This window comes from Barbus barbus (genome assembly GCF_936440315.1).
Source record: "Barbus barbus genome assembly, chromosome: 5".
Classification (NCBI taxonomy): Eukaryota; Metazoa; Chordata; class Actinopteri; order Cypriniformes; family Cyprinidae; genus Barbus; species Barbus barbus.
The window spans coordinates 15,388,464-15,415,799 of NC_136733.1; the positions used below are offsets into that span (position 1 = coordinate 15,388,464).

At 37.7% G+C, this 27,336-nt stretch overlaps 1 protein-coding gene across 1 annotated transcript in view; it reads left to right on the forward strand.

The window, feature by feature from the left end:
* The first annotated feature begins 992 nt into the window (after window positions 1-992).
* Window positions 993-27,336, forward strand: part of LOC306870585 (vacuolar protein sorting-associated protein 37D-like) — a 42,517-nt gene continuing 16,173 nt past the window's right edge. The window contains exons 1-2 of the mRNA XM_079417956.1: window positions 993-1,328; window positions 17,433-17,604. Of these exons, the coding sequence (XP_079274082.1) occupies window positions 1,161-1,328; window positions 17,433-17,604 (340 nt within the window). The 5' untranslated portion in view covers window positions 993-1,160. The remainder of the gene's footprint in view (window positions 1,329-17,432; window positions 17,605-27,336) is intronic.

Here is a 27,336-nt window from a genome sequence, read left to right on the forward strand (position 1 = left end):
TATATAACTGATAAAAATAATCTTAAACGTATTAGATTTCATATAGTTGCCAAGGCAAATTTTTGTTTATTTATTTAATTTTTTTTGCTTTATTTCAATTAACGAAAACTATTTTACTATTCCTAAAACGAATTTAATATTTTTAGTTCAGTTAACAATGCCAACACTAAAAAATATGCTTAATTTTAAGCAAAAAAGCAATTATTTATTTTTTTCCTCTTCTTGATTTTGAACTGAAATATATTCCGAGATCTTCTTGAAAAGTTGTAGTCATATGTTTGATAAATATAAAATATGAACAATTCCAATTTATGTTCAATATTTTTCTTTCTTTTCTTTTTTGTAATAAATATTTATGTTAAGTTAGTAAAATAGTGTGGAAATTATATTTCACTATGTTGGTTACTGAAACACTACATAAAGTTGTAGATTAATAATATATAACGTGTGACCCTGGCTGTGAAAACACATCTAAAGTCTTTCTTGTGATTTACTGTTTTCTAAAATCATCCTTCATAAGGTAAAGACCATTCTGTGAAAATGTAACTTTGATATCTTTAATATTGACAGAGTAAGGCCATGTCAGAGATCGAAATCAGAGTGAAATAATGGTTGAAATCAAACTTTGATGCTTGTTATCTCATAATTAGACTTTAGTCTCGATTTCACAGACTGGGTCACAATTATTAATTTTATTGCAGTGTTGATGTTGTTGCTTTATTTATTTTTTTCTTAAAAGATGTAATGTAATTTTTCTGAATGCTAAAGGTACTTCTCAAATTTTTATTAATATTACTTTTCTTTAAAGGAATATTTATTAATATTAAGTTAATAAAATTGTAAAATTATTTCTTTGTCTTTTTGCATGAGATAAGAGAAGAGATAAGTTACTGTAACACACTCTTTGCATGAAGAATCGTTTTAAATCTCTGCCGCATGTAAGTGATTTGTGTATTTTGTGTAATTTCTGCTGCGGCGTGGCGCCTCCTGGCGGTGGAACGCGGAACTGGAGGAATCTGTAAACGTGTGCCATAGTCTCTCCGTGCATTGTCTTCTCAAACAGCCAGTCCTGGAGCGCCTTCATGCCGATGAGAGCTGCTCCAGCTCCACTCCCGTGTTCACGTACATTTGGCGCCGAGCGTGAGCAAAATGGAAGTTAAATGGCTGGCAAACGGACTTGTTTAGTGCGCCTCACGGGGACAAGAATGTCCCAGAAAAGGGACGTGAACTCTTACCCAGATGGGTACAGGGTCCTCAATAGCAGTGAACTACAGGAGCTCCTTCAAGATGAAGAAAAAATGAATCAGATCGTGCGACTCAGTGAAAAGGTATTTCTTCCGTCCACACACACACACACACACACACACACACAGTTTGGACCATTAACAGGCTGTTTCTTTGCATTTTTCTCTGATCAACTGTTGTACTTGTCATTTGAACAAACTGCGGTAGATTATTCCATTCACACATTAGACTGATCGTGTATTTGTGTAGCGTGGTATGTATTACATCGTGTACCGTATACAGCGCTGCAGACCTACTACAGACTCATGGACTTGATAAAATTATGTTTTGTACAGACAATATTTCTTAAGCGAATCGTTTCCCAAATATTTACTGTTTTCATTAAAGTTGTTGCATTAAAATGAATTAAACTATTTTAGTAATATGCTGCTTCACATATTAACATAATTTCCCATTACAGCTTTGCCAGCGTACAAAAGTATTGTCAAAAATGCCATTTTCCCTCCCTTGATATAAAAACCAGTTTTAATACGGAATTGATTCTGATTGGTCAATCGGATCATTAAGCAGTGAAATATTTCCATACATTATAAATACTGACTGACTGCTCTACTGCATATTTCAGTGTTGTGTAAACATGCAACACACCAGCACTACAGAAACTGATTAATAATATATGAATTACTATTGTTATATTGTTGCAGTGTTCATGTTGTTGCTCTTTCTCTCTCTCTCTAATTGGACTTTTTTTTTCTTAATAGATGTAATGGACTGTTTTTTTTTTTTGTTAGACTAAACTAATTCTCAAATTGCCCATTTATTTATGTTATGTATAGATGCCCCCTCTGTACATCATCTCTTAAATATCACTCATTGCATTTTTAAGCGGTTATTGTAATGCAGTCAGTCTTCATTGTATTCTATTCCTGTAAATGCATTTGAAATGCATTTTGTATGGTTGTAATATTTTCTGGCTCACCATGTTTAGGCTATAAAATCTCTCTTTCAGATTATTGTGTATTGAAACACAGCGAGGTAATATGAGAGCTCTTAAGGTGCAACATTCATTTTCAGCATTGGGACTGATCTGATGTCACTGTATTGTATATGACATTTGAGACTTAAATGGCTATAGCCTGATGCCAGATCCCTGCATGCATCCAGGAAGCCTGAGCATGTTATCTGAAATATAAGGATAAATATGTTTGCGCTAGGTCATAAAAACAACCTCAGTCTTCATAAAATATGATATACACATCATATACAGTACATTATACTCATAAATCAAAGGAATAGTTCCTTATGTCATGCTAAACTTGACTTTATTTTATTTGTGGACACACAACAGGAGGTGCCCTGGCTGCTCTTTTAAGCAACAGTGAAAGTGAATGAAGACCGAGGATGTCACACTTAGAAAATGACAAAAATTGTACCAAACACAAAGTCTGTAGAGGAGAAACAGAGCAAAATTTAAGCTAGTATTCTTAAAGCTCATACTTGCACATGTTCAGACTTGCATCACAATTGTTCAGACGATGACACATGAGAACCAATAGAAGCATCACTGACTTTAAACGTATATGACACATTAAAAAAGAAAGATTTTCCAGAAAGCCATCATTTAGCTTCAGTAGAATATATGGCACGGCATTTATGGTCTTTGTCATTTTCAGTGATTTTTGGTCATTTATGAAATTTGACAGCCTCTTTTTCAATTCACTTTCATTGTATGTAAATAGCAGCCAGGACATTCTTTTAAATTTCTCCTTACGTGTTTCACAGAAAGGGAAAAAAATAATCATAGAGGTTTGGAATGACGTGTTTGAATTATGAACAATCAGTGTTATTTTACTATTACTTATGTGAAGATATTGTAGTTATAATTTTGAAATTAACCTTTTTTATATTTTCTTTTTTTGTTCTAGCAAACTATTTATTTGTAGAGATGCAGTATACAGAGGCATGTGGCAAAAATAAGAATTATACTAACACAAATAAGTACAAATACAGATGCAGCCTCTGCATACTGCATCTTATGGATTGATGTTCTTTATTGATAGCTGTGCACGAGAGTTATTCGCTGGGGTTGTATAGGTCAAACTCCTAACGACTTGTGATCGGTGAGGCCCATCACAAACAGGTCAATTCATTAACCCACCAAGGTCTCCAAGGGCAACCGCAATGAAAGGGTCACAATGGTATAGTGCTCTGGATACAGTTATTGCTTTTGTATGCGTGAGCGTCATTCCCTAACAAGGGATTGTGGTGTTTTTACTAAATGGAAAAGGCTCTGTAATACCCAGGCTGTGCTCTTTCCTATGAATAGCAACGAGACGGCCTTTATGGTTAACTTTATGTGCTCATTAGTGATACAGAGGAGAGAGTAAGACTTACTCCTTGAATTCATAAGTAACAGTGGCTCTTTGGTCATTCATGGTTTATTGACCAAGCCAGACTATCTCGGACTAAACAGATGGTCTTAATGTACTGTGCTTACGCTGCATGCTTAATGTGTACAGCCATTATTAATCATATAGATTCTTGCCTTTGCTGTTTTGTATTGCTTACATGTTGAAAACAACTACAGGTACATCTAAAAAAAAAATTGAATATCATGAAAAAGGGCAATGTTTTTTGTCACTCATTTCAGAAAGTGAAACCCATATATTATATAGATTCATTACACATAGAGTGAAATATTTCAAGCCTTTATTTCTTGAAAGTTTGATGATTATGGCTTACAGAGAATGAAAACCCAAAATTCAGTGTCTCAGAAAATTAGAATATTACATAAGATCAATAAAAAAAGGATATTTTAAACAGAAATGTCAGGCTTCTGAAAAGTATGTTCATTTCTATGCACTCAATACTTGGTTGGGCCTCCTTTTGCATGAATTACTGCATCAATGCGGCGTGGCATGGAGCCAATCAGCCTGTGGCACTGCTCAGGTGTAATGGAAGCCCAGCTTGCTTTGATAGCGGCCTTCAGGTCATCTGCATTGTTGGGTCTGGTGTCTCTCATCTTCCTCTTGACAATACCCCATAGATTCTGTATGGGGTTCAGGTCAGGTGAGTTTGCAGGCCAATCAAGCACAGTAACACCATGGTCATTGAACCAGCTTTTGGTACCTTTGGCAGTGTGGGCAGGTGCCAAGTCCTGCTGGAAAATGAAATTAGCATCTCCATAAAACTTGTCAGCAGAAGGAAGCATGAAGTGCTCTAAAATTTCCTGGTAGATGGCTGTGTTGACTGTGGACTTCAGAAAACACAGTGGACCAACACCAGCAGATGACATGGCAGGCCAAATCATCACTGACTGTGGAAACTTCACACTGGACTTCAAGCAACATGGATTCTGTGCCTCTCCACTCTTCCTCCAGACTCTGGGACCTTGATTTCCAAATGAAATGCAAAATTTACTTTCATCTGAAAAGAGGACTTTGGGCCACTGAGCAACAGTCCAGTTCTTTTTCTCCACAGCCCAGGTAAGACGCTTCTGGTGTTGTCTCTGTTTCAGAAGTGGCTTGGTAGCCCTTTTCCTGAAGACATCTGAGTGTGGTGACTCTTGATGCACTGACTCCAGCTTCAGTCCACTCCTTGTGAAGCTCTCCCAAGAGTTTGAATCGGCTTTGCTTGACAGTATTCTCAAGCTTGCGGTCATCCCTGTTGCTTGTGCACCTTTTCCTACCCAAATTATTCCTTCCAGTCAGCTTTGCATTTAATATGCTTTGATACAGCACTCTGTAAACAGCCACACAGTAATGACCCTCTGTGACTCTTTGTGGAGGGCGTCAATGTTCGTCTTCTGGACCATTGCCAAGTCAGCAATCTTCTCCATTATTGTGGCTTCAAAGAACAAGAGATACCCGGAATTTATACTGTAGGGATGGTCATTAATGAAACTGAAATATAAATATTCTAATATTTTGAGATACAGATTTTTGACTTTCATGAGCTGTAAGCTCTAATCATCAAACAAAACAACTTTTGAAATGTTTTACTTTACATGTAATGAATCTAAAATATATGAAAGTTTCAATTTTTGAAATAACTTACAAGAAAAAATAAACTTTTTCACGACATTCTAATTTATTGAGATGCACCTGTATTGTGTGTAATCACATCCATAATATATGATCACAACAACAGCAACGTTTGTCAGGCATCTGCATTGTCATCTGAGGAGATTACAAACATTAAATTGTGATAAAGAGTGTTTTTTAAAATCTAAAACATGAAATGTGGAGTTATCTGCTTTTGCCAAAAAACGACTGTTGGAGTTATCTGCTTTTGCTATGAAACAAACTTTTAATATGAAAAAAAACATACTTTCAATTAACTTTAATTTTGTAAATTACCTGTATTTGTTTAAGTTAATATTACTTAATCAAAACAACCCAACTGCAGTTTGATTGATATTACTTGGAATTCGCAATAAAAAAAGTGATTTCTGAAAAAATATATATACAGTGAAATAATAATATATACAGTGCTGCTTGAAAGTTTGTGGAAACCCTTGCAGAATCTGTGAAAATGTGAGTAATTTTAACAAAATAAGAGCGATCATACAAAATGCATGTTATTTTTTATTTATACTGTCCTGAGTAAGTTTGTTTACATTCACAAGATAAAAAAAAATAGCTGAAATTATTATAATAACCCCATTCAAAAGTTTGGGAACCCTTGGTTCTTAATACTGTGTGTGGTTACCTGGATGATCTACGACTGTTTTTTTGTTTTGTGATGGTTGTTCATGAGTCACTTGTTTGTTCTGAACAGTTCAACTGAGCACTGTTCTTCAGAAAAATCCTCCAGGTCCTGCAGAATCTTCAGTTGTCTAGCATCTTTTGCATATTTGAACCCTTTCCAGCAGTGACTGTATGATTTTGAGATTGATCTTTTCACAATAGAGGACAATTGAGGGATTTAAACACAACAATTAAAAAAGGTTGAAACATTCACTGATGCTCCAGAAAGAAACAATATGCATTTTGTTAAAATTGCTCACATTTTCACAGATTCTGCAAGGTGTTCACAAACTTTCAAGCAGCACTGTGTGTGTGTATATATATACAGTGGGTACGGAAAGTATTCAGACCCCCTTAAATTTTTCACTCTTTGTTATATTGCAGCCATTTGCTAAAATCATTTAAGTTCATGTTTTTTCCTCATTAATATACAAACAGCACCCCATATTGACAGAAAAACACAGAATTGTTGACATTTTTGCAGATTTATTAAAAAAGAAAAACTGAAATATCACATGGTCCTAAGTGTTCAGACCCTTTGCTGTGACACTGATATATTTAACTCAGGTGCTGTCCATTTCTTCTGATCATCCTTGAGATGGCTCTACACCTTCATTTGAGGCCAGTTGTGTTTGATTATACTGACTGGACTTGATTAGGAAAGCCACACATCTGTCTATATAAGACCTTACAGCTCACAGTGCATGTCAGCGCAAATGAGAATCATGAGGTCAAAGGAACTGCCTGAAGAGCTCAGAGACAGAATTGTGGCAAGGCACAGATCTGGCCAAGGTTACAAAAACATTTCTGCTGTACTTAAGGTTCCTAAGAGCACAGTGGCCTCCATAATCCTTAAATGGATGACGTTTGGGACGACCAGAACCCTTCTTAGAGCTGGCCGTCCAGCCAAACTGAGCTATCGGGGGAGAAGAGCCTTGGTGAGAGAGGTAAAGAAGAACCCAAAGATCACTGTGGCTGACCTCCAGAGATGCAGTCGGGAGATGGGAGAAAGTTGTAGAAAGTCAACCATCACTGCAGCCCTCCACCAGTCGGGGCTTTATGGCAGAGTGGCCTGACGGAAGCCTCTCCTCAGTGCAAGACACAAAAAAAACACCTGAAGGACTCCAAGATGGTGAGAAATAAGATTCTCTGGTCTGATGAGACCAAGATAGAACTTTTCAAAGCACCGTTTTGATCTAATAGAGCCAGGAGTCTTTTTGGGAAAGATGCAACAAGTTTTTCACACCTGGATTTGGGGATCCTCTGCCATTCCTCCTTCCAGATCCTCTCCAGTTCTGTCAGGTTGGATGTAAACGTTGGTGGACAGCCATTTTTAGGTCTCTCCAGAGATGCTCAATTGGGTTTAAGTCAGGGCTCTGGCTGGGCCATTCAAGAACAGTCACTGATATATTTTAAGTTCAGTCAGTGCAAGTTTCTTTCAGTTGAAACAGCTCATACTTACATTTTAGTCTGGGACTAGGCTTAAGCCTTGTCTATGAAACCGGGGGTATATGTGTATTTGAACGTTTAAGCTCAAGGCACGAAAAAGAACTCTAGTTTAGGCAGGTGTTTTACGAGCAGGTGCGCACTGCGCGTTTTAGGCTGAAACTGTCTTAACGCACGCATTTGCCAAAACAGTTACATTTGTTTTTAAACCAGAATGTTTAAAATGCGTATAAATGATAAACTAACACCATGATGCGCATAACGATTGACATATTTTCTAGCGTATTATTTCTCAACCTAAAAGCGAATATACTAGGCCTATAAGAGTTTTTTCAAACACAACAAGCAATATACATCCATCGAATTAATAATCAAACTAACCTAAAATCTGTGGCGACGATGACGCTATGTTTTTATCTGCTCCATGTGTCCAGTCCACTGGCTGTTCCACAACTTCCACTCCATCATCAGCTTTAGTAAAACACCTTGATAGCTGTGAATTTTACTGACTAACTCGTGTTTTTCCCTCTCTCCTTTGTTTTTTTAGTTTTTTTTTTTAGAATAGCTGACATTTTTACTTATCGAAAATTGTTCTTTGCATGACCATTTCCAGATTACGCCAGACCGAAGTGAAGAGAGGTGAATTGGCTACTGCATGGAATTTATGGAAAAGCTCCACCAAATAGGCTAATAGTGCTAATAAGTGGGGGGCGTGGTGGGGCTTTGGCGATCGGCGCTATCAATGACCAGTCAATCTACAACACAGCCAATCACGGGCCCCCTCCTTGCTTGGGCCCCGGGGCTTCAGCCCCGCCTAGCCCAATGGTTAATGCGGCCCTGACTGTAGGCATTTGCATTGTTATATTTGTTTTATGACCATTGTGTCATCCCGCCCACATGGTCTCCAGAGGACTTGCATCTGCACAGTGTATAAACAGACATACAAGCAGCTGCAAGCGGATATGGGTAGTCTGTGTCAATTCCTGTTTAGGGAAAATGCTCTCTGTAGGTCCAGGAGTTTTACTTTTTGCATTAAACAGCAAGAGAGAGAGAGAGAGGAAATGGGCAAAGAACAGAGATACTGGAGAAACATGCACCAAAGACCCTGCTGTTTCCCTGCATTCAGAATGTTCATTATCCAACCACAAGTGTGAAAGACATGCACACCAGCAGGGGCTGGACTGGACAGTTATTGGCTCTGGGTGACTTATGATGCATGCGGCAGACTCAGCACTATGGAATACTAAGAACCAGAGAGGGAAAGAACCACAGGATTCGCTCAGATGTTCCTCTGAAGTATGCCCCAGTAACTAAAAGATTGATCATGACCCTGTGAAATGTGTTATAGAGCATGTGCCTTAGCTGTCTTTGTGGTATGAAGCTCTACATCCTCGCCAAGATAAACCACATCCTTTCCTGGAGTTGCAAATGCTCAGATGAATTTGTTTTAGGCGACAAACTGCATAAAGTTTTAAAGAGATACTCTGGTCGCTTTATTAGCTGTGTTCTAAAACTTAGTGAGCTGCCTGTTCAACTACACTGAACAAAAAAAAAAAAAAATGTGTAGAAACAATTTACACTCAGACAATTTAGCATTTAGGTTTGAAGAAATGTCAAACACTGAATTAAAAGTGAAATTTGAAAGACTGATTTTTTTTTTTTGTAAAACATACTCCCAATAATCTTAAAGATTTCCCGCAAGTTGCCTGAATGACAAGATTCTGTATAATTGTTGGTTTCGGGTTCAGTGGATTCATGAATCAATACATAATATTTGTATGTATAGTTTTATGTTAATTAGAGTATAGTTACAAGCTGGCAACATAATTGAAAACTCTGGAATCAGTTGTGAGGTGAGTCTCCTGTGTGCTTCACATGAACACTGTTGTTTGTTGCTGTCTGTTTAATTAAGTTGCTGTCTATTAGAGTGTTCCAAATCAGTCACTTAGGGGTTTCCATTTCAATTAGGATTCTACCTTAGAAGGCAGCTGTCTGTGCAGGGCTATTGTGTCATTCTGTTTCATATTTGGATAGTTTTAGTTTTTTAAGTGTAAAATTGATGTGGCTGAATTAATTTAACAAACAATTCACAACTTGGTGCATTAAAAAAGACAAACCAACACAACTAACAACAACAACAACATCAACAACAGCAAAAAATCTTTAAATAAAGACCAAAATCCAATACCCTGTGAAATCAAAATTAGAGTTTTATGGCTTTTTACTGTGGTCATTTGCATAGTGTACTTCTAAATTCACTTTTAGTGGATATTAATACCTACTTAAAGGGGTCATCGGATACGAAGTTGATATGATTCTTTAGGGTCTTAATTAAAAGTCTATAACAAACTTTGGTTAAAGGGGTCATATGATGCGATTTCTTGTTTTCCTTTTCTTTAGTGTGTTATGTAGCTGCTTGTGCATGTATACGATCTGCAGAGTTACAAAGCTCAAAGACTCCCACAAAAGGATTTATTCTATCTAAAAGAGAAGGCTGATCCAGACCGGGCTAAAACACCTCATTAAAACACACCCCCACATGTCTACGTCACGATTTGGAAATATTTGCGTAATGCCGCCCAGATGTTCACGCAAAGAAAGAAGGCGTGGCAAAGAAAGTTATGCGCAGTGTAGAGTAATGCATTGTGTGTGTGTGTGTGAGATTGTGTGTGTGTGAGAGAGAGAGAGAGAAAGAGAGAGAGAGACAGGGTCACATCACAGTGGAGTCAGCTGTCTTAACCGCGGCTTGTGCTGCAAATACATACGAGCATCATCACTGTGTCTGTCACGTGACTCTGATTCCTTTTCGGGCTTGAACTGATGGTAAAACTAAGGACATTACTAACTGTCTTTATATTTACTTTGAAAGCTGAAGCTCGCAATTATGGTAAGGGGCGTTACATTTCCGACGCGTGCTTGTGGTGTTCGGCCAATCACAATGCACTGGGTCAGCTGGCCAATCAGAGCAGACTGCGCTTGTCGGAAGGAGGGGCTTTGTAGAAAACGACGTGTTTGAGAAAGGCGGGGCATAGAGGAACTACAGAAATAATGTGTGTTTTTAACATTAAAGCATGTCAACATATTCTTTTACACCAAATACACAAAATAATGATCTTTAAAAAAGCATCATATGACCCCTTTAAAATTTCTCAATGGTAGTGTAAAAAGCACCCAAAATCAGCAAGCCGTTTTTTAGTCCATGTTGCTTTGAATGCTAATGAGCTCTGCTGACCCCGCCCCTCTTTTCCGTGGAGTGACGAGCAGTACTGTTTACTTTAGCCGTGAAACTGGCTAACTAGCACATTATTAGGAAAGGCGATTTGCAAAGATTCATAAAAAACCCTTATACTCACTTCTTCTGTAGGTGAGGCTGGATCACGAATGATTCCCGCGAACATAGACACATTTAGGCAGATTGGGGATCGGCGCATTCCCTTCAAAACGAAAGTAACGTTAATCCTCTGCGTCTTCAGCGGCTCAGATGTTGGGAGTAAATGACGACTGCTATATTCATTATTGCATCCAACAACTAAACACCTCAATCGCTTAATCTGAGACATCTTTTCTTCCCCTGCACCGGAGTCCACACAATGGCGGTCAGACTGTTTACAGCTCACTCAGGGCGGGTCTAAGGAAAGAGGGACTTGTCAATCAACTATCGTGGGAGCGGCCTGTGCAGAACTACGTCATTCTGACAGGAATCTCAGAACAGCCTGATTTGAGAGAGGGGATTTTAAAATAGGGATTTAAAAAAAAAAAACACTGATTTTTATCATTATGGGATGGATGTGTACACTCACTTCCAACACACATTTTATGTTCAAACCATTTGAAAAGTGAATTTTGCATCGAATGACCCCTTTAAAATGTACTTTCTCAGTGTTGCTGTTGTTTATTAGAATTGTATTAGTTGTTGAGGAATAAAAAAACAAAACAAATATGAGAAATGTTGTCTTGAAGAATAACTGAAATAAAACAAGTTCAAGTTAAATGACTAAAACTAAACATAAATTCAAATATATGATAAAACTTTAATAAAAAGATTGAAATGAAAACAAAAAATATAGGCTAAATATGATATATAATCAAATAATTCAATAATATTAATAAATAATATAATAGTATATACATAATACTAAAACAACACTGACTCATAATAATCCCCCCTAATACTGCCTGCTACTGACAATCATTGTTCTTGTCTGTGACGTAACTGAAGCCTTTTAGCTTTAAATGGAAGAAGCTTTTGATGTCTTGCCGAACTTCTTATTTCATGTGTCCTGAAATTGTGACCAAAAAAGAAAGCGTTAAAAGCTGCTGTTGTCCTATATTTTATTTTTTAGTGATTCACAATCTAAACTTCTCACAGTTATGCATATTTAGCACAGCATGCTTTGGGATATGTTGCTCTTTTTTTAAAGAAAGAGATAAATATTCATGGTTTGACCTCCATGTGTAGTTAAAAAAGATGACATGAATACAGAGTCCCGCTGAGCAGGCATAATTGTTAGGCAGATCATCAGAGTGAGTGTAATTTCTGGGTGTTGAGTGCAAATGGATTAGGTTTGCAGGAGAGATAAGAAGAACATCGTCTCCGCTGAAGCCACACTTTGGATTATGAGTGAGAACTGTAGGAAAATCTGACAACCCATATCCAATTCATTACCCAAGCCATTTATCATCTTGTCTAGATCCTCAAAATGGCTCTGTAGGAATTTAAATGATCCTTCACTGATCATACCCTCATTTAGTAGTTGACAACATCTGTATTGTCTTTAAATAGATTCCAAAACTTCAAGTGGAAAGATAGTGTGCTCTTTGTTTGCTGTGAAACCATGGAAATGCTTGCCTCGTTGGAGTGGGCTGCAGTAATGTGAAACAGTTAATGAAAGCTGAGAGCTTGCAGTCCTCTGCTTGGTCCAGTCATAAAAAAGGAACATCTATCAAGCTTAATTTGTGGTGTTAATTGCACCATATGATTTACTCAAGTAGGCCAGGTTCCTGGATTTACGTCCATTATCAAAAGATCATAGCCTTAACGCTGTTCCTAATTCTAACCATAACCAACCCCTAAAACCAAAGACAAATGGTAGGAAACTAAACACTAGTATGCAGGCATGAATGCTGTGGCCACCGCATCAAGTGGTCCCATTGTACATACTTAATGTTCATTCTTGCATAGCGGTAACACACTTTAGTACTCAAAGGAGCGATATAGCTGAAAACTGACCATAGAAAAGACATATTACGCTAATGGCTGGAACAGAATGCTGAGAATGCAATGCATATTGTACCTCAGATGGTGTTGACACATTCTGGAATGCACATTTGCATAGTTAGATGATTCATAGACTTGCATAGAATATGTTTTAGGCCTAACCAAGGAGGTCTATAACACCTGGTTTGAGCTATCCATTAGCATTCCTCTTCATCTCAGTGGCAGTTATTTGGACGTATATGATTTGATCTGTCATTTTTTGCTAATGGTTGCTCAGTTCTGCAGCCAATTACCTGAGCTATGAAAAAAATGCTAAACTCTTACTGTAAAAAAATTGTTCTAAAATTAGTTTTTTTTCTGAAGAAATGCCATAGAATAATTTTTGGCTTCCCCAAAATAAACTTTCATTGATCAGTTCTTAAAAGAATATTTTTTTCCTGAAAGAACAATTCAGTAGTACCAAAACCACCTTCTACTATAAAAACCCTTTGTGTAATAGATTTTGTTTGTTAAAGGTTCTTCATAGAACCATGGATGCTAATAAAGAACCTTTATTTTTAAGAGTGTGTATATAGCAAATTATTTATGTGGTGACATGACACTTGATTGGCAGATGACACACTGTTCCGAACCCTTCATTAGTGAGTCTCACACTTGGCTCATTTGGAGCTTTTGTTCAGGAACCTGGCATGTCTTCTCTCATAGTTTGGTTTGTTTAGGCATATATGAACACTGCAATCATGGTCGGATCCGCTCCAAACCAATTGGTCCAAGATTGGCTGAACAATGTGGTCTCGGCCTGATTGAAAACTCTGGAGTGGTTTGATTGTGGTAAGAAAGCAATCAGACCCAATGGACCAATGATCCAAACTGTATCATAATTCATAATGGGAAATGTTACAACAGTGTCTGATTCTGTGGGTGAGCACATTACATATCCAAAGATCATATTCATCTTAAAATGTTGTGTAATTGCAATTATCTGAAACAGGTGCATTGAAAGAATGCTGCCTCGACAAAACCTTGATACTATTAGTATAATCCCAGAGCATAGAGGTGCACTCTGACCAATGAGAGCACAGTTTTATTCACATGTGAAATGCATGAACACATGATGGTATGCTTTGAAATGTTGCCAAATGGAAACAAGAAGAAAATGCCAAATTGTAATGATTTACATCCCTGTTTCAGAACAAAGCCAACAATCTACAGGTCTAGATATGCTTTTTTTGTGACTATACAATTCCATTTGAATTGGGCATAGGTAAAATATCTCAAATTAAATATATTTACTTGCAAAAATCTATACACTCTTAAAAATCAAGGTTCCAAAAGGAGGTTTTCGCAGTATTGAAGAACCATTTTGGTTCCCCAAAGAACCTTTCATTGAACAGGTCTTTAAAAAATTATTTTTTTTCTTGTGTGAAGAACATTTGAATAATTCAGATAACTTTTTTCCCTTTTGTGCAATGGAAAGGTTCTATACCATTGATTCCAATAAAGAACTCTTATTTTTAAGAGTGTACTGGTGCAAAACCCAGAAAAACTTTGGGCCAAACCCCAAAATCTTGGGCTAAATGTAGTTTTCACCCCTAAAAAATTTAATGGCGACAAACTGGGACAGCACAGACATTTCATGTTTGCATTTTACTCTTCACTGCTTCATTCGTCATGCAGAACTGATGCGTATAATTTGCAATCATTTAGCATTATGTGATCAAAAAACAGCTTGACGTTTTCCATCTGTGTTTGATGAGGGATTAGTTCTGAACATTTACATTGCTTAGACTGTTTATAATATTCGTTTAATTAGAAAATGATTATCTGCTCATTCTGGAGAAGTTGTCTCTGAGGAGAAACATTCAGTCGTCTCCCACTCTCTTGAAGCGTTGATGGAACATCCCCATCATGTAAACAGCAATTATGTCGATAGTTGAATCAAGCAATTGACCTTAAAAATTAGAGGTTTGAAGTTGTTTCCCAACAAAAAGAACCTCACATAACCTTAACTACGTTTTGATCACGTATGCTCTTTTGAGTTATTCTAAGCAGTTCAAGTATTCCATATTCGTCGTCTTCTGAAGATGGTGGCTTGATCAAAGGGGACTGCCGTTCTCACATTCGCCCTTAGCTAGATAGATTCTTTAATAGATGTGCCACCAGTGGGAACATCAGTGCTGTGTTTGGGGGCTCTCGCACAGCATTAAGAAGGAAGGCGAAATTCTCATATTCGTTGAGCGAATGAATCATTAATCCTCTTATATGCTCGACTAAGCACGCTCAGTCTTCATAATGTTCCCCAAGTTTTAAAATTCATAAAACTGGCAGTTAATATTCACAGCAGCAACAGAAGAAGAAAAATCAAGTTCTGTTATGACCCAAACCCTCACTTACAGTAAAAGTAGGGGTCTGTGGTTTCTACTGATGTCTGGGCCTTTGCGAATGCTTTCCATGAGGACATTGGTTTGGACGTGGCTCTGCTTTTCCCTCCATGGTTAGAGAATGGTCTTGGGCCGTGTCATGCAGGATGGTCAGAGCGAATAATGGCACTTTTTTTCAGGGACATGTGGACAGATTTGTCCAGCAGCCATTCCAGTAGGATTATTTCAGCATGGGACTTTTATTGTACTCAAGCAACGCGTGGTAGACTGAGTCGGTTGGTTAATCGAGCATTGTCTTCATTGCCGCTCCAGGCTATGTTCCCTTTTCAACGGCAAATCACTGGAAGAATGCTCATTCACTCTCATCTGGAAATCATCAGCTTGCTTTTATAGAAATATAGTTGAATGTCAATATTTAGTGTCGTTCGGACTGAATGAACTTGTGGTGAGCGAAGGCTTTACCTCCAACATGCTCTGTTGCGGTTTCTGATGCCATTCTGTGTTTAATATTTTTTCTCTCATATTGCTTGTGGTTGACCTTGAGCCATAAGCCTTCCTGTCACAGTCATGAATTGGGCCTTGAAAGAAAATCACTACTTTAATATGAATTAAGCAGAATCTTAAGAACTGGTTATTGATATTCATTTCCCAATTCACAAGCCCTCGATTCGTATGACTACCAAAATTGATTCACTTGTGATTCTTCTGATACATTTCACTTGTATGAAAGAAATTCTCTCAGCTACCGCTAAATTATACAGGGATCCTTTCTAATTTATAAGCTAGTAAGAAAAAGTTCAGAGAAAAAAAGGTAAGAAAAAAACAACATGGCCCAAACTCTGCTCACTTCATATAATTTAGCAGATTTAATAATGAACATACCCCAAAAATAAAGTTTAAAGTAAGCTTTCATTTGAATTTCCAGTGCAAAAAAAAATTATAGTTGTGAGAAAGACTGAAGGCATACATATCATTCATTCACACACAGTATGCTATACTGTAATATAAAACACTTTCCATCCAACCTGTAACATTTTAAAATAAATTAGTATACTATCACTGAAAGTAATGATATTCTGTAAGAAGTTAATTCAATGAAGGAGCCACCAGACTAATTCAAATGGTCAGTCTCCTGAGTTTATGAATCTTTTTGAAGCATTCAATGAATGTTTTTATTCAGTAAAACATACCGGTTCATAAGAGTAATTTGTTCATGAATTAGATTACTTTTGCTTTCATTTACTAAAAAAGAGCCAGTTGTTTTCCTAGCTTTAAACCTTAGTAAACTCAACTAAATGCTAAATGTCTTTGTTCACACACGGATGGGCCCTTGCCCAAGCCATATACCCAGTTCTCACTGTTCTCATGAAACATAAGGATCTTTTCTCTACAAATCAAACATATTAACTAAAGCCCTCAGTCACGTTAGTGTAAAACTGAAGGCTGTTATTTTCTCTTTTTTAGATTTCCTACAATCTCTCTTGGACACGTTTATGGATTCTGTGCCTGGCATAATAACCTAACCTCAATATGACCCTAAGGAATTTGATGTATTGAGTTGCATTATTCACACTCACTCTGTACGGCTCATAAGTCCCGAATAAAATTTTGAGTTCTCTGTGTTCTTGCATTCCTGACGTCTATGGTTTGACCTTGATGGCCATCTTGTTTGAGGAGCTGCATTTGTAACAGCATCTACACTGGATTACATTGAAACCTAGGTTCATCTGGTCCAAATGAGCAAAAAAAAAAAAGCTCAGTTGTGAAACGTGCTCATTCAGTTTGCAGAAAGAAAAAGACTCTAATACTGTGGCCTAACTAAACACTATGTGATAAAACCACAAGCATTCGCTTATAGCTATCACTTTCAAATCTGATGCAGCTGTGACGAGCAACAGGACATCGTGTCACGGAGAGCCATGCTAGCAAGATGTTAAAACATGTTAGAAACATGCAAGCAACAAGCTAAAATATCTTGGGAGCATGACAGTAACATGCCAAAACTTAAAACATGCTAGCAATATGCTAAAACATGTTAATATAATAGAGTATATCGCACTAGCAACACCAAGTAACAATGATAACAAACTTCACTAATCTAGTTTTCATATAATATTGTATATTGTATAATAATTTTTTACTTCAGTATTTGTTATTTAATAGAGGAAACAACATATTGACTTTATAATATCACATTTCCTATTTTTCACACAGTAAGAAATGAAAGAAAGAACTTAAATGCCCCTATGATACTCATCACTGATTAACACATCTCTGATTTTCTTTAGGTTGTAGAATTGATTGATTGGTGTTGGATGGTATTAAAGATGATCAGCCTTTGTTTTCTGTTTTGTCGTGTTTTTTGAGTGATGAATAACTGAAATTTGTGTTTAGTTCCAGGAGCTCCATCTGGACAGGGAAACCTTGTTAGTAACCAATCGGAGTCTTGCAGAAGAGAGCCTCTCACATTGTCCTCACCTTCAAAACGGCAAGCGGCAGTTGGCTGCAAAGTACGAGGAACTGGCAAAACTGACCGCTGCCTGCAGGGAAAAGCAAAGCCGACTTGGTGAGTAGAGGTTTAGGGTTTTGTGCGAGTGATGCTGTGAATGCTAATTACACCAAGCGTTTTCTCATTTTCCTCATGATTCAATACACATTTTGTTGTTTGCTTCTTATATTAATTTTATGTAGAAAAGTTAAAGGTGCATTAGGAGATCTTGGAAAATGCTAACTTTAGCCTGATAGCACTGAAAGCAAACGTCCTACCCTCCCTGCAATCGCAGTCTAAAGCCACACCCCCTGCACGCATATTCGCTCACAGACTAGAATACCAGAGACAACATTCCTACAATAGGCTAGGTTCCCAATTCCAGTCCTCACAATCACCTTTGCACCTTTAAATCACCATTTTGTTCTGACCAAAGTGACTTGAATGCACCTGACGTCGTAATTACGACTTGTCAACTCGTAAGTACGAATGATCCAGGCAAATACAGACTGAAACTCAAAGGTCTTTGTGACAAACAGCCAAAATAAAAGTTTGGTGTAATTTGAATAATAATGACAGAAATATATTACTATTGTCTACAATTCTCAAAGTAATAATAATAGCAACAATACAATTTATTCAAATGTTACATTGAATTAGTAGTGCAGCACCTTATTTGACAAAAAAAAGTTGTAATATTTTAAAATATATTTTAATTTAAGAAAAGTTTTAATGTTTTATAAATTCCTTACATTACATTACACCATAAATGGTTCATTTAAATAATAAAACACAGTGTCCAGAGAGGGAAAAAAACAAACAGAATTTGGGGGAAAAAATTAAAGTCACACTTTATTTTAAGGTCCAATTGTCGTGATTTATAAACCATTAAGTACAACTTTTGCCTCAAACACCTAATTTTCTGCTTATTATAAGTTTAGGTATTGGGTAGGATTAGGGATGTATAATATGGTCATGCAGAATATGTGCTTTATAAGTGCTAATAAACAGCCAATATGTTAATAATCGGTATGCTAACAAGCAACTAGTTAATAGAGAGAATTGATCCCTATACTAAAGTGTTACCGGTTACTCTATAGACTTTACTTTTAAACAAACTAATTATTTTTACATCCATTTTCAAAAAAACATGGAAAATGCATTTCCATCCACAATAATGGTATAAAATGAATATCTATATTGAACAATATGAAAAATTTGGCTATTGTATTTTTGGCTATATCGCCCAGCCCAAGCTATACTATATAATAGTTAGTTCCGATCCTCTAATCTGATTAGCATGCAGCAAGGAAAAAGCAGGAAGTGGGAAAACCAAGAGTAGATCTGGAGTGGTTTGATTACAGAACTGCTTTAACCACACACTCTGGCCCACCCTGCCTTTTTTTTTTTTTATCTCTACCTGCTTTTTGTGTTGCTTCTCTGGTTAGGTCGATTTAAAATGTGACCCAAAAGTGTCAGGACAGAACGTCTTCCAGGGAAAAATGATCCTGTGCTCCTCCCAGATTAAAGCAACGTTAGACACGTTAATTTAAGCATGTCGCTAATCTGATGACCGATATCTGATGATACGCCGGCTGTTGACTGAGCAGTTTAAGAATAGCATGGGGATACTGCTGTCGTGTGCTTCTGGTGGTAATATTTCAATATCACCAGGCAACATTGTTCCATAATAACACACCCTGACGTCCGGAGCTCCTCAATTATTCAGCGCGAGAACGGTTGACATGCTGACATATGCTTGGATTGTTCAGAGCTCGCAAAATTTCTAAATCCCCGGTAGCCCTTCGGGCAGGTACTCTTCAGATTTTGGTAGCCCGAAAATGATTTAACTAGCCCAAATAAAATAAAGACCATAAATGTCAATCAAAAACATTTTCAATACACAAATATCAACGAATAAAAGGAAAGAGTTTTATTTTACTATTTACAAGGTATCTGCAGAATTCTTAAAAATCTATTTAAGGCAATTTGAAAAATTATTTCTTATACCATTTAACGTATTTAAAACTGTCTAAGCCTTAAAAACTCTTCAATTTAGTTGTATCAAATTTAAGGACCCGTGGGAGCAATGTTCTCTCTAATTTGTTTTCTTGCTGAGCAAAACTGTTCTCTATTGGGCGGACATTTCGGTCACCTGAGCAAAAGCATTCTTTATACCAGACCTGTACAGCATGCACACAAAAAAGTGTGTAACTTTGAACTTTAATGTGCTATTTATATTTGATTTGACCCTTGATGTAACTAAATGATGTATATTTTAGGTTACAAATGTGGAGCCCTGTATTTAAGATAGCCCGTCGGGCAGGGCAGTAATATATTTTGGTAGCCCGACTGGAAAACACAATAGCCCCGGGACGTCGGGCTAGCGATTTTGCGAGCCCTGATTGTTGATCCATCCAGCTGCGATCTCCAGCGCTGGAGCAGCATTACCTTCATTCGCCCCCTTACCAGGGTGGAGTGTAGTGGTCAGGTTTCAAAGGGGTAGTCTGGGGCCACAAGGTCCCCACCTGGCTTCCCCACCTCTTTTCAACACCAGTCCAGGAATAACTGACCTCATCTAGTTCAGACGTACTTAAGGTGCTCAGGTTTCACTTCCCTAACAGTTCCTCATGGGTTCACAGGGACTTGTTTTCCTTTTTCTCTCAGCGTGGCCAGAATAAGATAAATATTATTGTTCTCTTCTATGGTCTTCCTCTCTTGGCTGAACGCTCAGCATGATAGTTTCTCACGCCCCATCTTTTTTATTGGCCCACTGACATGGCATGCCGATTATCAGCTTGTACAACAGAGAGCTTGTGGGTTAGAAATCAGTTCTTTTTATTATTCAGTTTATTATTTTAGGCTTCAGAGTTCATAACGGTACATGGTCAGGATTTGTGCATTGCCTCCTTTCAGTGGTTAAATAGTCACAGTATTCTAAATGTTTATTGAACCAAGGAAAATAAATTTTGACTTGAGCTTTCCTTCAGTTTGTAAAAACAAACAAAAACATGTTTACAGTAAGACACTTACAATGGAAGACTGTTGGGCAATTGTACTGGAGGTTTTAAACGCATACATGTTTTTCAATAAAACATTATTTAGTAGATGTATGTGAACTTGGCCTTTCAAGGTTTGACTACTTTTCTAAATGGATGAACTTCTGTATAAAGTTGTACCCTGATTTCTGTAGGTGGAATTTGTTCCAGGTAAACTGCTTTATAGATGTATAGATATCAAATTCCTTTCTGTTTTGCTTTTACAGATATCATGCAGAAGTGAATATGTTTATGGGGTTATGACATGAAAGATCTCATGCAAACACACGAATCAAGCTAATACATCTGCTCTTTAAAATTATTTCAATATGATCTACTTTGGCACATCTGGATATATGACTCAAAGCACTTTTCTTAGCTCTCATTAAATTGTTAGTTCACCCAAAAATAGTGCTGTCAAACGATTAATCGCATCCAAAACAAACGTTTTTGTTTACATAATAATGTATGTGTACTGTGTATATTTAAAGTCGTGACGTATTGTCAAGTATGGTGACCCATACTCGAAATTGGTGCTCTGCGTTTAACCCATCCAAGTGCACACACACAGCAGTGAGTAGTGAACAAATGCACACACACACACACCGTGAACACACACCCGGAGCAGTGGGCAGCCATGCTGCAGCGCCCGGGGAGCAATTGGGGGTTCGGTGCCTTGCTCAGGGGCACCTCAGTCGTGGTATTGAGGGTGGAGAGAGCGCTGGACATTCACTCCCCCCACCTACAATCCCTGCCGGCCGGGGACTCGAACCCGCAACCTTTCGATTACGAGCCCGACTCTCTAACCATTAGGCCACGACTTCCCCCATTTATAATGTATATATAAACACACACACACACACAGAGTATATATTTTAAAATATTTACATGTATATGTATTTATATATTAGTATTTTTATATTTTATATTATACATAAATATAAACATAACATTTTTCTTAAATATATACATGCACGTGTTTGTATTTATATATATATATACATAATAAAATTACACAGTACACACACATATTATGTAAACTAAAACTTTTATTTTGGATGCGATTAATCGTTTGACAGCACTACCCAAAAATGAAAGTGATGTCATTAATTATACTTACCCTCATGCTGTTCCAAACCATCACATTATGGTTGAACCACTGATGTCACATGAACTATTTTAATGATGTTCTTACTACCTTTCTAGGTCTTGAACATGTCAGTTGCGTCTATGGAGGGTCAGAAAGCTCTCAGATTTCATCAGAAATATCTTAATCTGTGCTCCACAGATGAACAAAGGTTTTAAAGATTAATAATTTGACAGAATATTCATTTTTGGGTGAATTATCCCTTTAATAAGGATGGCCATTGACCGTGGGCCAATGTGAAGGACCAATGCTGTGTATTTAAAATTTAATGTTAATTGATCTTGTGTATCTGTTGTTATGCCCTGCAAACTTAAATGTTTGATTTTCTGAGATGTACTCTACATTGTTGATGAAAATTAGTATAATGATATCTAGCTGGTTAAAATAGATGTAAAAAAAAAATAAATAAATACATTTCAACATTTAATGAAAAATGTAAATATTTATACTTACAGCAAATATAAAGATGCATTATTACAAATAAAATTGATCATTCTTTTCTGGTGGGCCAGTGAAAATGCTTGCTGCACAAGAACTACTGGCCCAACATTGTCAACAAGAAAAATTGTGGTTTAACTTTGCTTCTCCATCATTTGCTTTCTTAGTGCTGCTATGATCAATCGGAATTGTACTGATATAATTTAAAAGAAGGTTTTTTGGCACATGATTTAACCAGGGTGCAAGCTTAATTGTGGAAGGCAAATAGCTTTGTATAATGAGCCTGTTTTACATAAGCTGTGTTTTTGCACTAAGAAGAATGACAGTAACTTTCATGAATTAAACCAAATGAGTTTAAGTACTTGTTGATGCTTAGTTTAAGGGTATCAAGTGTCTTGGAATGTGGGTGGACAGTTAAATACCACACTCGAAAGTAGTGCAGCTGTTTAGTTCGCTTCTCTGTGTGTTTAGGCCTAGTCAAACAACAAGTATCTGTTGTGTACACTGATTTTTTTGTTTGCGAAGGAAGCTGCTTAAATGAAGTGGCCCAGCTGGCATCTCAGAGGAAAACGTTGGAATTCTGGAAGTCTGTCTCTGAAATTCTTGCTCCGCCATCGTTCTTGGCCTGTTCAGTGCACAACCTGCTGTGTGCATAAATGATTTAGGCATGTGGTGGCTGTACAGACTACAAGTTTAGTCAGTCGCGTTAATTCATGTAAGGTCAGGCTTGTATATTTCTGCTGTAGCTCACAACATTGGCCCACCCTTCGTACTTTTGGGCCTGCATTTTAGCCCTTAGACCAAAGAGGCTGATATGTATTATTTGTTGACTTTTTTTGGCCACTCCTCACCATTGTGTAGCCCATCTAGTGATGCAGATCCATTTGAAAGGGCTTTTGTTTGAAACCCCACCGCCAGTGCCGTTCAAAGAAAAGGCAAAGATTCATATGATAGTCAGAATGTCTCAACCGTCGACCCACCCTTTCACCCGAGAGCCCGGCAACGTCTGGGAACCAAAGTCTAAAGGAGATAGATGAAAAAAAGTTTGCTGGAGTGAAATGCCAGCAGGAAATTGAACTGTCGTGAGCAGGCAGAGAGGAGGAGGAGACGGTGGGGTTCCTTCGGTGTCCAACAGAGCAACAAAAGATCAGCGGAGATATCTGCTAGTCCGCTTACACGCTATGACAGACCTTGTACAGGAAGTTGCCATCTCCATGGCCACACGGGCAAAGATCCACTCAAGAAACGCTGTTTCACAGGACGCTTTTTTTCCTTCGCTCTCGCAGCTGCCGGCCAGTGACGGAAGAAGGTTGGAATGTTCACCTTCCTGTCACCATGTAGTGTACATGTACCAGTGCCTCCAGCTGCAGGCTACAGCCGGATGGGTGGGAGAGATCATTCCCCCAAGCCCAAACATCTGATTCTCATTCTCTAAGAGCCAAAAGAAAGAATGAAAAACTGTTGGATTGCTCCATCAGCTGAGACCGAAGTTCTGGCTTGGAGGCTTGTGAGTTATTGCGTAATATGCAGTGGCAGACATTAGGAGAAGAATTTGGCTTTAGAAGGTGCACTACTAGTTTCTTGGTGGGAATTTAATCTAGCTTGATGATGCCACCATGTCGGGCGGTTTTGCTCCCGCTTAGACTTTCCCATTTGCTTCTAATGCTTTTGCCAAATGCGAATGAGCATGACTCAAGATTATTTAAGTCTCCCGTTCCTTTTGTTCTTCCTCACATGTGGCCGACGGCACATTCTTGACCTGTAGTTTTTTTCTGGAGGGCGACGTGGTGCTGGTATGCAATACCATCCATCCTGCTTCAAAAGCAAAGAGCACCGCGAGTGCCCTTTTATTGTTAACCTAGCATGACGAGACCGTTTACCCGAGGCCCGACCTGCTGACCTTTCACACACACACAACAACCTATCATTGACATCTCAACACAGAACTTTCACCAAACTGGTTGTCAAATGCTCCACCCTTAACAACAAAACCCCCTCCACCCCTCCGGAGGGGGGTCAGCCGTCATTGTGAGTGTGAAAAGGGCATCTTTGTCTCAAAGTGCCTGTAACTCACATGGCTAAGAGGCATGCTGGGGCAGCTGAAGAGGCCGGGAACTTTGTGAGAGCGCACTGATGGAGGAGTTGGTAATTAACAGGATGTGAAGTCGCTCTGGCCCTCTCTCAGTGTTTGAATGCAGGGGGCAGTTATCAAAGCTGGATTAGGGCCATTGAGCTACCACACACATGAGGCCTTAATCACTCAGTGGGAAAAAGGGGCCTCTCACAAGCTTTTGAAATCAATCTCCTGAGAATCCAACCCAAACTGGGAACTCCACGCCAAAAGCCCTTAGAAAAAATACACTTGATACATTATGTTGACATTTCTGTGTTTGACTCTTTCACATTGGCTTAAGCTCAGTGACATTGAAAGGGAGGGAAAACTTAATGCTTTGCTGAATATTAGGAAAATAGCTCAAATATTTTCATAACAAATACCATTAATAATCATACATTTTCTGTAATATGGTTCTGTAATATGTAATATTTTCTGTAATTATTCACAGTACTATGTTATCAGTATTAGACACTAGACAGTATTATAATATAGGACCGATCTGCTCCTTAATGATACATTTTATAGAACTATTTCTAAAAGCTATATTATTGCTTCTGTTTTAGCATGGTAATATAGTTGGAAAGTTGAAAATAACTTTTCTATTTTATGTACTTTTGTTTGTTCCTTTGATGGCCGAGATGTGCTTCTTAATATTTTAGTAGAAATCATGAAAAATGAAACAGCATTTATTCACAGTAGAACCTTTTGAAATAATAAAAGTCTTTACTATCACTTTTAATCAGTCTTTCACATATCCCTGAATAAAAGTATTAATTTCTTTCAAAAAAGAAAAAAAATTAGGCCTACTGACCCCAAATTTTTGAACAGTTGTATATTGTTACACAAGATTTATATTTTGAATAAATGCTGTTCTTTTAAACTTTTTATTCATCAAAGAATCCTGGAAAAAGTATCACAGTTTCCAAAAAATATTAAGCAGCACAACTGTGTCGAACATTGATCCTGGAGGGCCGGTGTCCTGCAGAGTTTAGCTCCAACTTGCCTCAACACACCTGCATGGAAGCTTCTATTATGCCTAGTAAGAGCTTGATTAGCTGCTTCAGGTGTTTAATTAGGGTTGGAGCTAAACTCTGCAGGACACCGGCCCTCCAGCACCGAGTCTGGACAGCCCTGTTATATAAACTTGGGGCCTATTTTTGTTTATTATGAGCCATTTATGGCCATACACGATTGTTGAAAGAGATGTAATCATGTTGATTCTGTTTTGAGCATGTTGCGGTTTATTAGAAGAAATCGCATGCTGACCTAGCTGTCAAGCCTTTTAATTAAACAGAAAGGTCTCCTCAGGCACCTGCATCCCTGTGTTTGGGCTTGTGTGGTATCCTCACATTGTCTGTTTTGATCCGAGGAAAACCCGAACAAAAGCCCTCAATGAGTGCATTCTTCAGAAGGGCGCTGGTGTACTTTCCCCTCTAATTTTACATCAGAAGTTTACCTACACTTTAACACAGAAGCTTGCAGTGCTGAAGCATTACAGATGTCAGTTCAGCGCTTTAATCAAGGAGAAGTGTGAATCATTTACTGCCCTCATATTGTTCCAAACCTGTACGACTTTCTTCTGGGGAAAGATCATCATTGATTTATGACTTTGAACCATATGGACTGCTTTTATGGTTCTTTTTGACATCTTCACTGTGAACTGTCATGCGTTATGATATTTTTATGTAATTATCCTGTTGTGTTCTATGGAAAGAAATTACAGCATACCGATTTTTAGAACATTCATGTTGATTTTTGGCCCAAGCTAATCTTTTACACGTGAATACAAGAGGATTTGATGCACAGGCTTTCGCATGCAAACCAACCGGGGTGCGTTAGTCGTCTGAAGTTATTCCTTTCATTCTGATGACAGGAAAGCAGCCGGTGGTATTTATCTGTAAAGACCACAAAAGAACACCCACCATTCTGTTATTTTGACAGGAAGTGAGGGAGTGTGTGCACACACGCTTGCAAAGTAGAGGGCTTTGCAATTTTTCCTGTGCATATGCTCACACATTAATCAAGTCTATTACAACTAGTTTTGCCAAGAGTTCCATTAAACGAAGCCAATGTGAACTAAACCACGTGGAATAAATTCCAGATAATCAATTATTCCAAATAGTTGTCACTCTTATACTTGTAACAGTCCATCATTGTGGAAGCACACACCAATTTCTTTATTGAAAGACAAGGTGAGTTATAGAAGGTGAAACTATTCTTGAATGAATGATGGGAGGCCGATCACAGCAATGTTATGACACAGCAGCATCAGTTGGCGACGCAAACAAAATGTTTGCTAAAGTGTTACATTTCAAGGTGGCTTTACACTGACAGAAGTCGTTGTGTAAATAGCGCTTTCCTTCCATACATATTAATGAGTCCAATCCATTGACATATGACTTGGGTTGACAAAATTGACTGGTCCACTGGGTCTTGCATGCTAAGTTCTTTTAGCTGCTCAAAACTTATTGAATGAATGTGTTTTATTGCAATGAACAATTCATCTTCAATCAATCATTCACCAGTCAGCTAATATCTCATGCTCATGCATATTATACTGACATAATAATTAGGGTAATCGCCTAGCTGGCAAGATAAAAATAATTAGGTTTCAGTTCACTTCAAAATGCTTTTGTGGCATGACAAAAATAGATTTATTGATACTTAACCAATTTTGAGCAAGTAAAATCAAGTTCATTTACATCCTCTGAAAGCTGCAATAACACTGCAATAACAATAACAGTTTTTTTTCTGGGTTATTGATAAGTCAGCAGCAGTGTTGCTATTGTTAACTAAAATTGAAACTATTAAAAAGTGTTTTCATTAATTTAAATTAAGATGAGATAGAACATAAATGTTAGATACAATGCTTTATAAAGCTTATCTTGTTGCCTAATGCCAAGTTCACACTGCACCATTTTAACCCGATTTTTCACTCGCAGACAGGTTTTGATAAATCGCCAACAAATGCCCAAAATTGGAGGCAAATCGGTGCTCGTTCACGCGAGTGACAATCACGCAGTGTGAATTATCAAAGACGCGATCAAAGAGGGGAAAATATTTGGCATGTT